General features: G+C 38.5%; 1 protein-coding gene across 5 annotated transcripts in view; it reads right to left on the minus strand.

The window, feature by feature from the left end:
* Positions 1-8118: 8118 nt before the first annotated feature.
* Positions 8119-14547, minus strand: part of mmp17a (matrix metallopeptidase 17a) — a 100276-nt gene continuing 93847 nt past the window's right edge. For 4 of the 5 annotated variants that reach the window (XM_088435680.1, XM_088435681.1, XM_088435682.1 and 1 more), the window contains one exon: positions 8119-12547. In XM_088435680.1, the coding sequence (XP_088291806.1) occupies positions 12231-12547 (317 nt within the window). In that variant the 3' untranslated portion in view covers positions 8119-12230. The remainder of the gene's footprint in view (positions 12548-14547) is intronic. The other variant, XR_015868033.1, reaches the window with a different exon arrangement.

Genomic DNA, 14547 nt, shown 5'->3' on the forward strand with positions numbered 1-14547 from the left:
AGGTCTGTCCTGAGACCCTGAAGTAACAGGAATTCACTATTAAACACTTTGGTCTCCACTTTATTTGCTGCAGCAGTCTTTTGTTCTTGTGCTTTTATTTCTGCCTATTCACTGAAGTAAAGGAACCCCAAAAGCAAACGGTCTAATTAACACTGTCTAATGAACTCATCAATTCACATTAAGGGGACATATTGGACATTTTTTCTGACTGGAGAAAATCAGTGCCGTGGGCAGCGGATCTAGCTAGCTCATTGGTTGACAACCCACAACGTTGGAAGAGCCGTATTGAACCAAAAACAACAAAATGGAGCTCAATAATAACCCTGTGTGTTATTCCAAAAATATACCAACAAAAATCCAAAATTACATTATAAAAACACCCAATTTGTTACTGAATGTGTGCCTGTGACAAGATTGTGTTCTTAGAAAAATAATTAACTTAAAGTGCCCTCCTTTGGGATAATAGTAGAGATGTGTTCACAAAAATTAATCCAAACTAGGTAACGAAAGGTGGCGCGTGACAAGTTGGCTCGAACCATTCCAGTATGGGGGAGAATCTGACTTTTTAAAATAACGAAATTGAATAATCTACTGCACATAAAATATCTTTTATGAACTTATATTTTCCTGAAGCATTTAATCGCTTCAATAATTATTTTTCCAGGATGTTTGCATGTTTGTTTGTTTTACTTAAAATCTCGAGTACCTCCTGGAGTTCCTGCAAGTACCCCCATTTGAGAACCACTGTGGTAAAGTATTGGACATGCAAGATCCCCGCACTATTTACTTATTTATTTTTACAACAGCTTTTGACACCTGGGAACCGCTATAAACGGTGATACAAATGCACATCTCCTTTGGTTTGAATGCAAAGGCCAAGTATCAATTTTGTGTCCACATTTGGTTTGGTAAAAGTGTGCCATACAGTACTTAACAGCACGTATTCCCAGCATGCTCCTTTTTGAAGGCCTCGGTCGGAGGCTGCTTCTCGGCGGTAAACGAGCTATCGAGTTTCCATCCGCGACTTCTCACTTTAATTATCTGGCATTGACCTTATTGGCGAGGACGCTTACACTCGAGCACGGCAATGCGAGAAGGCAGACAAAACTATTATGCTGATCAAGTTCTGAAAGTTCATTTCGGCACCGAGACAGTTTTGTAAGAAGCGCTGACCTTCACGCCGGTGGGGAAGGGAGTCGTACTATCTGTCTAGGAGGGAAATGCCGACAACCATTCAGCCCGGGGACCAAACTCATCAAAAAGGATGATAGGGCAAAAAGGTGTTAGCCATGTGAAGCGTGGGTGAACTACACGCCAAGGTCAAATTCTTTCTGCACGTAATAACTAATATAAATACAATACTAGTCTATAGTTTGGAAACAACATGGAGAAATATTGATGGATATTTAGATTAAAATCAATCTAGGCATCTTTTGCGCAGATAACTGCTTTGACCATCATGCTATTTTCTACGTTAGCATCACAATGTGGATGTATTTTGTGTATGGTTCCTGAAAGTAACACATTTTAGGTAGTGTAATTAACCAAATCAGCCCAGTAGAAATCAATTTTTGTTATCTACACCCGTCAATGGAAGTAAATAAAATTTAAAAAAAAATCACCAGGCATACCAAATATCACATATAAATGTGGAGCTGCCAAAATGCAGCAAAAATTTTTGACTGTCAAACATGTAAAAAAAAGTTTGACCTTTTTTGTGTGCCAAATGCTGAAAACAGAGATTTTTTTTCCCCCATAATGCCACAGGATATTAATTTGTACATGTATATAACTCGTGACAATATGGGAAAAAAATCAGAGCCTTGGAAAAAAAAACATGAAAATGACTAATAAACAATGTTCATGTACAAAATTTTGAATAAATTGGTATAACGGTGGCCAAAATAAAAAATATATAGCAAGCCAAAACCCCATAGCATTATGTTAAAAAATGTAAAACTTTTAGCATTTAGCTCACAAGCTAGCTAGCCAGGTAGCTAGCTAGCTTCAATTGTAAACAATGTCACCTTTTCTACATGTGAACTCCAACTGCTATTCTTAGAAGCTAGCTATAATTTTCATACCCTTTTCAGTGTAAAATAAGATTTTTTCAGTATATAGATTTTGGGATCTTTCATATTTATTTGTATAAATCATGAGTGTTTTGTGATTTGATTTTTTGGCACACCTCAAGTTTGAACATATGTGTAAATGTTTTTGAACACATTTTAACCTTGCAGTATTTTAGCCAAGGGATCACCCGCTCCTGGTAGTGATAACTGAGTGATCACCATCTGAGTGAAATTTCAGCTCCCATGTGTCCCTTGTGTACACACATTTGCTTTACTGGTGGATTGCCTCCTGGTGGCTAGCAAAAAAAAAACAAAAAACCATGCAGATAAGCCACATTGGGCTATAAACCGCAAGTCTCAAATCATGAGAAAAAAGTTGCGATTTATAGTCCAAAAATTATGGTATATGTGACTATTTACTACTACTATATGTGCAGTATTTTGGGTCTTTTTTTCCCATCATTCTTGCAGTATTTTAGCCAAGGGATGGCCCACTCCTGGTAGTGTGATAACTGAGTGGTCACCATCTGAGTGAAATTTCAGCTCCCTTGTGTCCCCATTTGCTTTACTGGTGGATTGCCTCCTGGTGGCTAGCAAAAAAAACAAAACAAAAAAAAAAAAAACATGCAGATAAGCCACATTGGGCTATAAACCGCAAGTCTCAAATCATGAGAAAAAAGTTGTGGTATATGTATAGTACATGGGAGAACGACTATAAAGTGGGTTGAAGATGTTTTTTCTGTACAGGAGTTGAGGGCTAAATTAGACAATAAAAAGTACATATCAGCCAGTGTACATTTGCGCCACAATTTGTGGTATCCTGCTCCCATCCAAAAAGGCCAGTGGCGTAATGATGATAGCATCTCTGGCTGCGAACACCTGAGGCCCTCCGCACCACCTGCCACGAGCAGATAGTTGAATTGCCGCACCAAACACAATCAATCATTGTGAGAGAAGCACAAAACGACTAAAATATTTAAAACGTCTGAAAACCCCTGCAGAGAAAATGTCCGCGATAAGAAGAGACGGCGCGCTCGGAGCAAAGCGCACCAACCATCTGACGTGGTGAAACGCAATCCGGCGTTTCTGCATGCATCGCAGCACCAGTCTAATAGCGTGGCGCACTGGGAATGTCAGGAACTCGTATGCGTGAGCAAGTGTTGCTAGCTGATGTTGACTGGCTGCTATCTGATGTCCTGTCAGCTGAGGTAACGTAGCTTGTTGATGTCACCTTAGGTTAGCTGATAGAAGCGGTCCCCCCGCGCCCTGCGTGCTGCTTCCGAAACAATTCCGCATCCCAGAAGGCGTCTTGCCCGCTACCTTGACGCTGTGTTGTTATCGCAGAGTACTTCCTGAGAGAATGTTGTCATATTTTCCATTAGCTGCAGGGGAAACATGATGAATGGCATGAGAGGTACTTATTTTCTTCTTTTATGAAGGTTTGCAGCGTGTCTCTTCTGGCAGATACATTTTTTGACTCATTCAATGCCAAAGACGTATTTTTACGTTTTTTTTTTTCTGTCCAAACATTTACAACTTATTTACTGTATGCATATGTGTATATGCCCCCCTACCCATTTATTTCAAGCGTTTGGCTAGAGAAAGTCTAAAAATGCCATGAATCAAGCACCAAAGTACTTAACCAAAGTAATCGATTACTTAATTTGTTTATGTGGTCTCGTGCCAAAGTCATCTTTGACTTTAGGTCAGTGCTTGTCAAATATGTTTTGTCAAGCTCCTCCCAGGAAAGAGAAAACTTTTTGCACCCCACCCATTCTAATAAATAAGACTAGAAATAAGATGAATATCTATAAAAATAGTGTAAGTATAACTAAACCTGTATCCTTTTTAACATTAGGATTCAAGTTCTAATCAATTTACAGAATGGACTTGATAGCTGAAGTAAACAATCACTTCAGTAGTTAAATTAGTTGATGACTTTTAGATGTTAGTACCTACAGTAATAACTTTTGCACTTAATGACATAAATTTATTTAGTACTACATTACCTACCTAAAGTAATTACTGTGGTACTTAATTACCTAAAGTAATTAATTCCGTTAGTACTTAGTTTATTTAGTGCCGGCCATATTTAGACCATCATTTAGCCAACAATTGAGTAAAACTAAGTCAACATCTTTGCGCCGATGATTCTCCTTTACGTTTTGTCGCCAATTTAGCAGACTTCAGCTGCTACAGGAAGAAAAGACGAGTTTGCGGGGAAGTGCCTGGAGAGAACATGCAAAAAAGCCCACAGCGAAGTGGATTTCAACTCAGGTCCATTTAACTGTAAATAAAATAACACATCACTTTTGAGAAACCCATAAAATAGCTTTTTTCATGTCCCGCCTTCTTGGCAAACAAATTACAAATAAAACAGTTTTTTTGGGGCTGTGATTTTCTTAGTATGTATTGCGTGTAACTGTTCATGCGCTTAACTACTCCAGCCTCTCTTTCCTGCAGAGGTGTGTCAAGATTTCAAGACAACAGGGGTCATATTTAGGTTCAAACACGTCTGGACTGACAGGAAATGAAAGGGTGCGCCTTTCCTTCCTTGGCTGATTTGTGTGGGCCACAATTGGATTGAATTTCTCCGAATGTGGCCGCCGAGGATTGCCAGAACACAGTGTGAACAAGTCTGACATATGCGTCAAATAATCGGTTGTCGCAGGAGCCCGTCACGGCAGAGACCTCCCCGGGGATGGACACTTTCCATATCACCGCCGAGCTGTACTCCGCATTTCTACGGACTACCGCATTTGGATTTCAGCTTTTTGTACTTGTAAAAATGCATGAGTAGGGAGAGGACCATTAATCACACTTGAACTTCAGAATGACAGGAATATATTTGGAAAACTCTTTGGCTGACAACACAATGCTGTACTGAGTCTTACAATGCTGTGCAAATGTACTAAGTGGGGTTCACGCATAGCAGAAATTGGGTCAAATTTAAGCTTATTTTTTTCATGCTTCTGTTTAGTTCGCAAGGGACTGCTTGGCAGATGTCTCAAATTTACACACACACATATATATATATATATATATATATATATATATATATATATATATATATATATATATATATATATATATATATATATATATATATATATATATATAATGTGATATCCGTAGTTTTGTCACGCAATGCATGGTGGGTTGCGTGTAACCATCTGAAATAATTTCACAGCTCTCACCCAATTCTAACCTATACTCTAAAAGCAAATGATCCTGAAAAAGAGGTTTGAACAAGTGAGAATCTGCCTAAACGTCTCAATTTCTCCAAAACATCCTCGGTAGAAAATTAAGAGGTTCTATTTTAAGAAGTTCACGCGTTGAAGGGTTATCTTTCCTCTGTCCGCTAGGAGGCAGTGTTACTGTCTCAATTGAACAGAAACGAGCCTCATTAAAACTTGATAATTGACACCTTGCAACATAAACCAAAAGAAAACGAGGGGTATCTTTTATTATGCTACTTTTGAAGCATAATGTTATTGTTGGAGAAGTCTTAAGATGATTTTTTTTTTTTCCTGACAGAACGTTCATACTCCACGCAAGTTATACAGCACATACTTACTTGTGTGCCACTTTCTTCAGCTCGTCTTCGAACCTGCAAAAAGAATACAATACGCACGACTATGGCGTTATATTTGTGCCACAATTACGCACGCGCGGAAAAAAAAATTGAGCGGAGAAAATCAAACTGAGCGAGCGAAAACAGATTTTGAGAGCAAGAAAAAAACTATTGAGCGCGTAATGATAAGAGTTTGAGCGCGCGCCGATGGAGTTTGAACACAGAAAAAGAAATTGCTCGCTCAAAATTCCTCTTTGCTCGCTCGGGATAGCCCTCTCTCGCTCAACGTCTCGCTCTCGCTCGCGATACTCCTCTCTCCCTCGCTCAACATCGCGTTTGCTCAACATCGAGCTCTCGCTCGCTCGAGTCGTCCTCTGCGCTCGCTCAGTTCTGTTCACGCGTTACGTTTGTGCCACAAAACCAGCCAATCAGAGCTTGTAAAAGCACTTTGATTGACACAGCTTAGTATCCAATGAGATTGCTTGTACGCTATCCGTTGACGCACTCTCGTTTGCCCTGTGTTCACCCGAAAAGGGCAAACGAGTGTGCGTCAACACGGACGTGGGCTGGAGAATTACTTTTAATATTATTATTATTACTGTATTGTATCATTTGACAGAAATACCTTGTTAGTTTTTGTACTTAAATAATATAAGCCCACCCCTCCCGCCTACGTCGATGTGACGCACTCTCGTTTGCTCGTTCCGGGTGAACGCAACAAGCAATCTCATTGGATACAAAGCTGTCAATCAATGTGCTTTTACAAGCTCTGATTGGCTGGTTTTGTGGCACAAACGTAACGCGTGAACAGAACTGAGCGAGCGCAGAGGACGACTCGAGCGAGCGAGAGCTCGATGTTGAGCAAACGCGATGTTGAGCGAGGGAGGGAGGAGTATCGCGAGCGAGAGCGAGATGTTGAGCGGGAGAATGCTATTGCGAGCGAGCAAAAAGGAATTTTGAGCGAGCAATTTCTTTTTCTGTGTTCAAACTCCATCGGCGCGCGCTCAAACTCTTATCATTACGCGCTCAATAGTTTTTTTCTTGCTCTCAAAATCTGTTTTCGCTCGCTCAGTTTGATTTTCTCCGCTCAATTTTTTTTTCCGCGCGTGCGTAATTGTGGCACAAATATAACGCCATACACGACGGCCACCAATCGACTTTAATGCATTGGTATACAAACTATGGCTTGGGGGCCTCTTGTGGCCTGTAGTTCGTTTTTTCAGCGGCCCTCAGTATATACGAGATCAGTGGTTCATTTTTTTCCTCTGTGAATTATTTTTTTTCAACCTCCGCCCCAAAACTTATATCATCAGTGCCAGATTTGTTAAACTTTAGATCTGTCCACAAAATAAACCCTCAACTTTATTGATGAATATTTGTCCACAAAACATAATCGACATAAAGTGTCAGAGCTGTTCTGAAAAAGAGATCATTATAATTATTTGTCCACAGAAAAATACTAAACAAAGTATCACAGTAGAGATCTGTTATATATTCTATTTGTCCACAAAAAATAATCAACATAAAGCGGCAGATACGTTTTAAAAAGAAATAATTATGAATAAATATTTGTCCACAGAAAAATACTCAACTTAAAGTGTCCTCCTTTGGGATCATCGTAGAGATGCGTTCACAAAAATAAATCAAAACTTGACAGGTAACGAGAGGTGGCACGAGCCAAGTTGGGTCGTACCATTCTAGTGTGGGGGAGGATCTGGGTTTTTAAAATAATGAAATTGAATAACCTACTGAATGTAAAATTCGTTTTATTAACCTATATTTTCCTGAAACATTTAATTACTTTTAAAAATTGTGTTTCAAAGATTTTTAATTAAAATCCTGTGTACCCTCATTTGAGACCCACCCCAAGTAATTTGCTACTACTAAATTCATTTTACAGACAGGATTGAAAATATCTAATTTCTAGGGTAGATATTTTCAGGGTTAATGCCTGATTTGGATGTGTTTGATGAATTGAAGTAAAAAAATAAAAAGTCCCAACATGTTCCTATGATTTTTCCGTATGTGGTTCTTGGAAGAAAAAGTTTGAACACCCCTGCAATAATGAAATGATTTGTCAGGCTAGTTCCATCTCTATCAGTGAACACACATGTAGTTTTAATTTTTGCAATTATTTTAAATTAAATTAGCTGGCAAAAAACCATAGAAATCCAATTCTGGAAGTAACCTAGCTGCTTCTTCTTCACTATTCGAGTCTCATTCCATCTGCACCAACTTTTGAGTCAAGCTTCTTAATTAGCACTAGTCAAGTGTGTCAAGAGGAGGTTGAAATTGCTGCTCTAATTTGAATTTGGGATGGCGTGACCGAAACCAAATTTTCAGATGACTTGGAAAAAAAATAGAAAAAAAAAAAAAAAAGAGTGATTTCCCTCAGAAATGGGAACCTCACGGTTGGTTGTTGGCTTTTAAAAAACGCTGCTAAAAAGACAAACATTTCAAGCAAAAAAAAAATCCTCCAAACAAAGAGATTTATTTTCTTACAAAAATATCTCACATTATAAAACACATCTCGAAATATACACTCCACCGGGAACGATTGAAATATACTTGTGTTTCGAATTGCAGCTTGTTTTTGACCGAGATCGGGAAAGAAAGAAAAAAAAAAATCCAGTTGCAAGCTTGTGGGCTTGAGAAAGAGTTCAGCGGTGAAGGGAAGAAAGCTTTGCAAACAGGAAGCATCCATCCCTGTTGGAAAAATACAACCGAGCTGTTTCTGTCTGCGTGGCGGCCGAAAACCGTTCCGCGAAGAAAAAGTTCTGAGCGCTAACAAGCGAGAGGAACGACGACGCGGAAGGTCTCGGGCCGTATCTGTCAGAATGAAAGAAAGGAGTTGGTTTTCCGGCGGAGGATGCGAGTCTACCCGGTGACGCCTGTAAAGCTAACAATCTCGCCAATACATGCCGGGGTTACATTTGCCTGCCAGATATACGTCAGGATGTCAGTTAGCTCCCAAACGTCAGCGACTATATTCTTCAATGCCACCTTGCGCCCGTTCTTCTGGAAGCTTCTCCTATCACACGGGATAAAACTAAACGGCGTCAACAGAATGTGCTGTGAAAAGAAATGGAGAGAATTTTGGGATGCTTCGAATAGCATGGCCGTTTCTTTTTTATTTATTATTAAAAAAAATGCAATTCAATTCTACTGATTTCGTTCTTTTTTGTCGGTAAGAATGTCCCCAAATGGTCAATGGCCTTTTTGGCCCTAAAAAAGGGCAAACGGAAGGACTTCATGTCCATATATAGGCACGTGGAGGCTGTTTAAGGTATTTATAGGGTAATCTATAACCTATATTGCCCATATAGCCGATACAGTGGACCCCCGCCCGACGAAATTAATCCGTTCAGGAGTTGGGATCGTAAGGCCAAATCGTCATCAATAGAAAGCTATGCTAACTAGCTAATGCGCAGGTAAAAACATCCAAATTTTATATACATATTAAAAATGAGTCACAAATTAGTATAATAAGTGCTACTTATATATAATAAACATATATATATATAATTAAATAACATCATAAATAAAAAATATATACAGGAAAAATATCATTTTATTTACCTTTGGCGTGATGTAAATTAAGCTAGTTAGGACCATATTCCCTCGCAAGGGTAACGATGCGCATGCCTTCTTTGTATTTCTTGATTATCTCCATTTTCGTTTCCATAGTAATCAGCTTCGAAATTCTCGCTTTTACATCACTAGCAATCTTGGGACCCATTGCTAACGAATTGGTTTGAATTAAGCAGTAAAATGCGCAATAAATACAATATCGTAAGCGCTCACACAAGATCAATTCTTTAACACATCGGAATCAAAGTGATGCCCTAACGCTGACCAATAAAAAAAAGCCTTACAAACTTAGTATTCCACTTTGTAACGTGAAAAAACAAACATAAGTCAGGGACGCCGTAACCCAGGGGTCCACTGTATATTGCCCTTATATGGGCATATAGACATTTTTATGTCCTTATAAGGGCAACTGAGGATTTTTAATTTCCTAATATGGCAGAAAGGCCCTTTAACTCATTCAATTCCAAAGACATGTTTTTTTTTGTTTAATTAACTAGTAATTAAAAAGTAATTCATAACTTATAGGCTAGCAAAATATTTTGCAGAATTAAGTACTAAAGTCATTGATCATATTAGGTACTAGGTGCTAAAGCACTCGATTACTGTAGGTCACAGGTGTCAAACTCAAGGCTCGGGGGCCAGATACGGCCCGCCTCATCATTCTATGTGGCCCTCAAATTCTAATTCGAGTTTCTGGCTGAAATACCATATTGTCTTTTACTTTTAAAAACTTGATTTCAAAACTAGAACGCGGCCCACGATAAAAACGAGTTTGACACCCTTGCCTAAAGTTATCGATTACCTCAGCAATCGGTTACCAAAGGTAATTAATTACTTTAGTACTTGATTCCTTTTGAAACCCTCCTTCAGCCAAACACTTGAAAAACAAAAACAAAAACGAGTACCTGGGATTGAACGTCTTGACTCTAAAAACGAAAAAAAAAAAAGAAGATAAAAACATAAAATGACATCTTTGGGATTGAATGAGTTGATGTCCTTGTCTGGACAACGGGAGGGTCTTAATTGTCCATACATGGGAGACTGAGGGCCGTCAAAGTCTTTTTATAGCAAAGGTGTGGCTTTAATATCCTCATTTGGGTAATTTAGGGCCTTGAATGTCCTTATATGGGCGTATGGGAGGGCCTTTTCATATCCTTATATGGCAAGAGGAGGACATATGTCTGCTCAACCCTTTGGACACTATACACAATACTGCAATACATTTTTGTGAAATTGTGTTGTGAAATTTTCTATTTGTATTATTTTATGATTAATAAAAAAAATGGAATAAATCCTCTTAATAACATTATATTGAATAAAAATCTGTCAGGCACAACAAGGAATATTATTAAATCATTTGAATTTGTGGAAGCTGTTGTAGAATTGGTTTCACCTAGAGGAGAATAACACTTTAATTAATGATCTTGAGTGAAACTGGTGGGGCATTTACAAGGCAAAAGTCAAATATAATTTCCTGTCTTCAGCCCTATAGCCTTTCATTAATTGGATTTAGCAATCTCATATTGTGTCTTTTGAAAAAGGTCAAGCTGCTGCTTTCCCACTTTGTGTCTACGTTCTAAAAGTCCCTCTCTGCTAGAAGTTTGTTTCACCCGACGAACATCTTTACTTAGCTGCTCGAAGACTTTGTACGGTCTCATTTTTAAAGCGTGGACTAACTTTGTCCACCCGTATGAAAACTGTACAGTATGCGCAAAGTATACTGCAAGTTTTTTAACTCATTCAATCCCAAAGACATATTTTTGCAGTCAATCAATCCCGGGCACCGATTTATTTTTGGGCTAAAGGACGGTCTGAAAAAGGCTTGTGCTCAATGAATAGAGTCGTAAAGTAATTAGATTACTTGAGGTAATTAAGTACTAAGACATCAAGTACTTGAGGTAATTAACTAGCAAGGTAATTGGCTACTTTAGATAATAAAGTCGAAAGGTAATTAATTACTTTAGTTAATGAACTACTAAGGTAATTGACTTCTACAGAATGTATAGTACTTTAGTAATCTATTACTTTTGGTAATGTAGTACCAAAGTGACGGATTATTTTAGGTAGTCGTGCACAAAGGTAATCGATTACTTTAGCTACTTGAATACTAATTATGTACTTCACTGATTTCACTGATTGACTTTTGTAAAGTAACATAATACTTTAGTAATTGATTACTTTAGTTAATAAAGTACGACGGTAATCATTACTTTTGGTAATGACGCGCTAAAGTAATTCACTACTTTGGATAATAAAGTACTAAAGTAATCCATTACTTTTGGTAATGAAGCACTAAAGTAATGAATCGTTTTAGGTTGTAAAGCACTAAAGTAAATGATTACTTTAGCTACTTGAATACTAATTATGTACTTCACTGATTTCACTGATTGACTTTTGTAAAGTAACATAATACTTTAGTAATTGATTACTTTAGTTAATAAAGTACGACGGTAATCATTACTTTTGGTAATGACGCGCTAAAGTAATTCACTACTTTGGATAATAAAGTACTAAAGTAATCCATTACTTTTGGTAATGAAGCACTAAAGTAATGAATCGTTTTAGGTTGTAAAGCACTAAAGTAATCCATTACTTTTGGTATTAAAATAATAGACTGTTTACGAGCTTCACCCACATCATTGATTGACGTGTAAGTGAATACTTTAGTAATTTATTACTCTTGTTGTTTAGTTATTGAGTAAAAGCCATTTCTAGTCTTTCCTTTAGCCAAACACTTGAAAAATAAAACTGAAGAAAAAATAAATAAGTACCGGAGACTGAATGCGTGAACTAAAAAAAAAAAAAAAACAAAAACGTAAAAATACGTCTTTGGGATTGAATGAGTTAAGAAACATCAAATGGCTTGAGAAATAAATAAGAGAGAAACAAGAACAAAACGTACAGTTATTAGTACTGGTATAAAGAGAAGGTTCCGTTTCCAATGTACGCTGGATGTCTATCAGTGAGTCTTAAGTACTTCCTGCGTTTTGGCATCATAGCGGTAAAGGGCGGAGGGTCAGCCAGAGCGACGGCAGCAGCCAGAGGGGCGACGGGGAGGGCCGAGCCCCCAAAGGCGAGGCGCCGTCCGAGGTGCAGGAGCACACCTCGTAGCCGTTCTCGGCGTGGTCGGGCCCAGGGCGCGCCTTGACCCGGCTCTCCGTGCTCTTGGCCTCGGCGCCCGGCGAGTCCGACTGCATGTCGGCGCACAGCAGCCAGTCCTTGGCGATGAGGCGCGGGTAGTCCGCCTCCGCCTCCATGTCGCTGTTTGGCACGCGCCAGTACTCCTTCCCCTTGAAGAAGTAAGACGAACCTGCGCGGGGAGTACCGACGCCACATTCAGCGGAGTTTCTCGAAAACAGCCGAGGGGCGTTCGCAAACGTCCATGTAAATAAAACATGGCGGTAAGGCAGGAAGTTCTATATATATATATATATATATATATATATATATATATATACACATACACATATATATATATACACATACACATATATATATATACACATACACATATATATACACACATACACACACACACATATATATATATATATATATATATATATATATATATATATATATACACACACACATATAATAATTACAACCATTTTTTAAACAAAAACAGTGCAGTAATGCATGTCGACAGACACATTACTTGGACATATTCTTTATCCTCTGCAAATAAACCCAACAACTAATAAGTCTTTTGAATGCGTCTGCATTTCATACTGCCCTCTGGTGGCCAAGGTTCCTTCAGCAGTTGGAGCACAATGTGGGGCTCGGGGGGAAAAGGCTTTAAAATACAAGTATTTTGAGTTATGAGTCTGATCCCGGAGCTAATTAAACATGTAAGTCGAGGCGCCACCACTGTACTCTAATGAATGCGCACGTTGTCATGACGACGCTCTCTTTATTTCCATATTAGTAGCTCCTCGCTGCCTCCGTTCCCGCTTTACCCTGCGCTCATGAATCAACCTGAAGGCAGATTAACACCTTCATTGGCCTCAAATTTACTTTGCCAAAACAGGCTGAGTACAAATGAACGTGTGCTTATGAGTGCGGCGTGAAAAGATCATCAGGTGCGTTGTTGGAAACGATCCAGTTGAACTTAATTAGTTTGAAAATGATATATTTGCTGCAAATAATCTGTGTTCATTCATCTGAGCCAGCGCGCGATTAACATCTGTAGCCGTATTCGGTTACGTTTGGAAACGTGCGTGAGATTTCAAAATGTAAAATATGTGCCGTGGCTCAATACAGGTTGAGAAGCACTAGAGCGTTAAAAAAAAGGATCGGGTTGAATTTACTCGATTTTCATTTGTCAAGCATGAAATTAGAACCTCTGAATTCAGACATTTTTTTTAAAGACTGGAATATACATCGACTTAAACACATTTATCCAGATGATTTTTTTGTGTGTGTACAACCTTCAGACAAATTCAAATGCATAAATTCAACATACCATTTTTTCAGTGCATTTTTAAGTGCTTTCTTTCATAATATAAGTCTCAATGGAAATGCAGTCGTGTCAAATGCCTTTCGAGGGGTCACTTGCATTGCTTTATATTAATAAGTGTATACATTGAAAACCTGAGCACGAGACATTCAAGTTATTCGAATCATATGGAATTTTCCCTCATTGTAAATAATGTAAACTGAATTAATTTGTTTCAGGGTCAAACTGTTACCACGATCAAACATTTAGGCGATGTTTCAAGCTGGTTAGAGAACTCGAAAGGTCTTTTATTATTATTAGCTGTTATCAGCTATTATTTATTAACTGCGGTCTTTCGGCATAAACGCGCAATCAAAAACTTGTTGAAACGCGGATGTTGCGCAACTTCGGATATTTCTGGTAAATAGGAAAAGGAAAAACAACTGTTTCGAGCATGTTTGATACCGGCGAGGCGTTCACTGACTGCTCAAAATGTGGGAAATCGGAAACACACTTAAATTAACGCGCAGCAAATGTATAACTTGAAGATTTGAACACAAGAACATCTAAAACACGGACAATGGACATCGGTCTTGCTGATTAAAAAAGAAAAAAGTTGTTTTTTTTTGTCACATACCTACTTCGAGCATACATCTGCTACTTACAAGTTCTGCAAGTGTCTAATCCTTTTTAATTCTCTTTTGGCTTGCTCTACTTTACCAAAACATCAGCAAATTGGAGCTGGCAAACATTTCGACACAACGCGCTCCGAAGAACTTCCGCGCGAAACTTCAGATGCGCTACACTTCTTTGCTTCCAAAGTAAGCCCGTGAGCGCCTCCTGTTAATGAGTTGTTTTGCTGCCAGTCGTGA

This window comes from Hippichthys cyanospilos, chromosome 15 (assembly GCF_059441005.1).
Source record: "Hippichthys cyanospilos isolate Australia breed blue-spotted pipefish chromosome 15, RoL_Hcya_1.0, whole genome shotgun sequence".
In the NCBI taxonomy this organism is placed as follows: domain Eukaryota; kingdom Metazoa; phylum Chordata; class Actinopteri; order Syngnathiformes; family Syngnathidae; genus Hippichthys; species Hippichthys cyanospilos.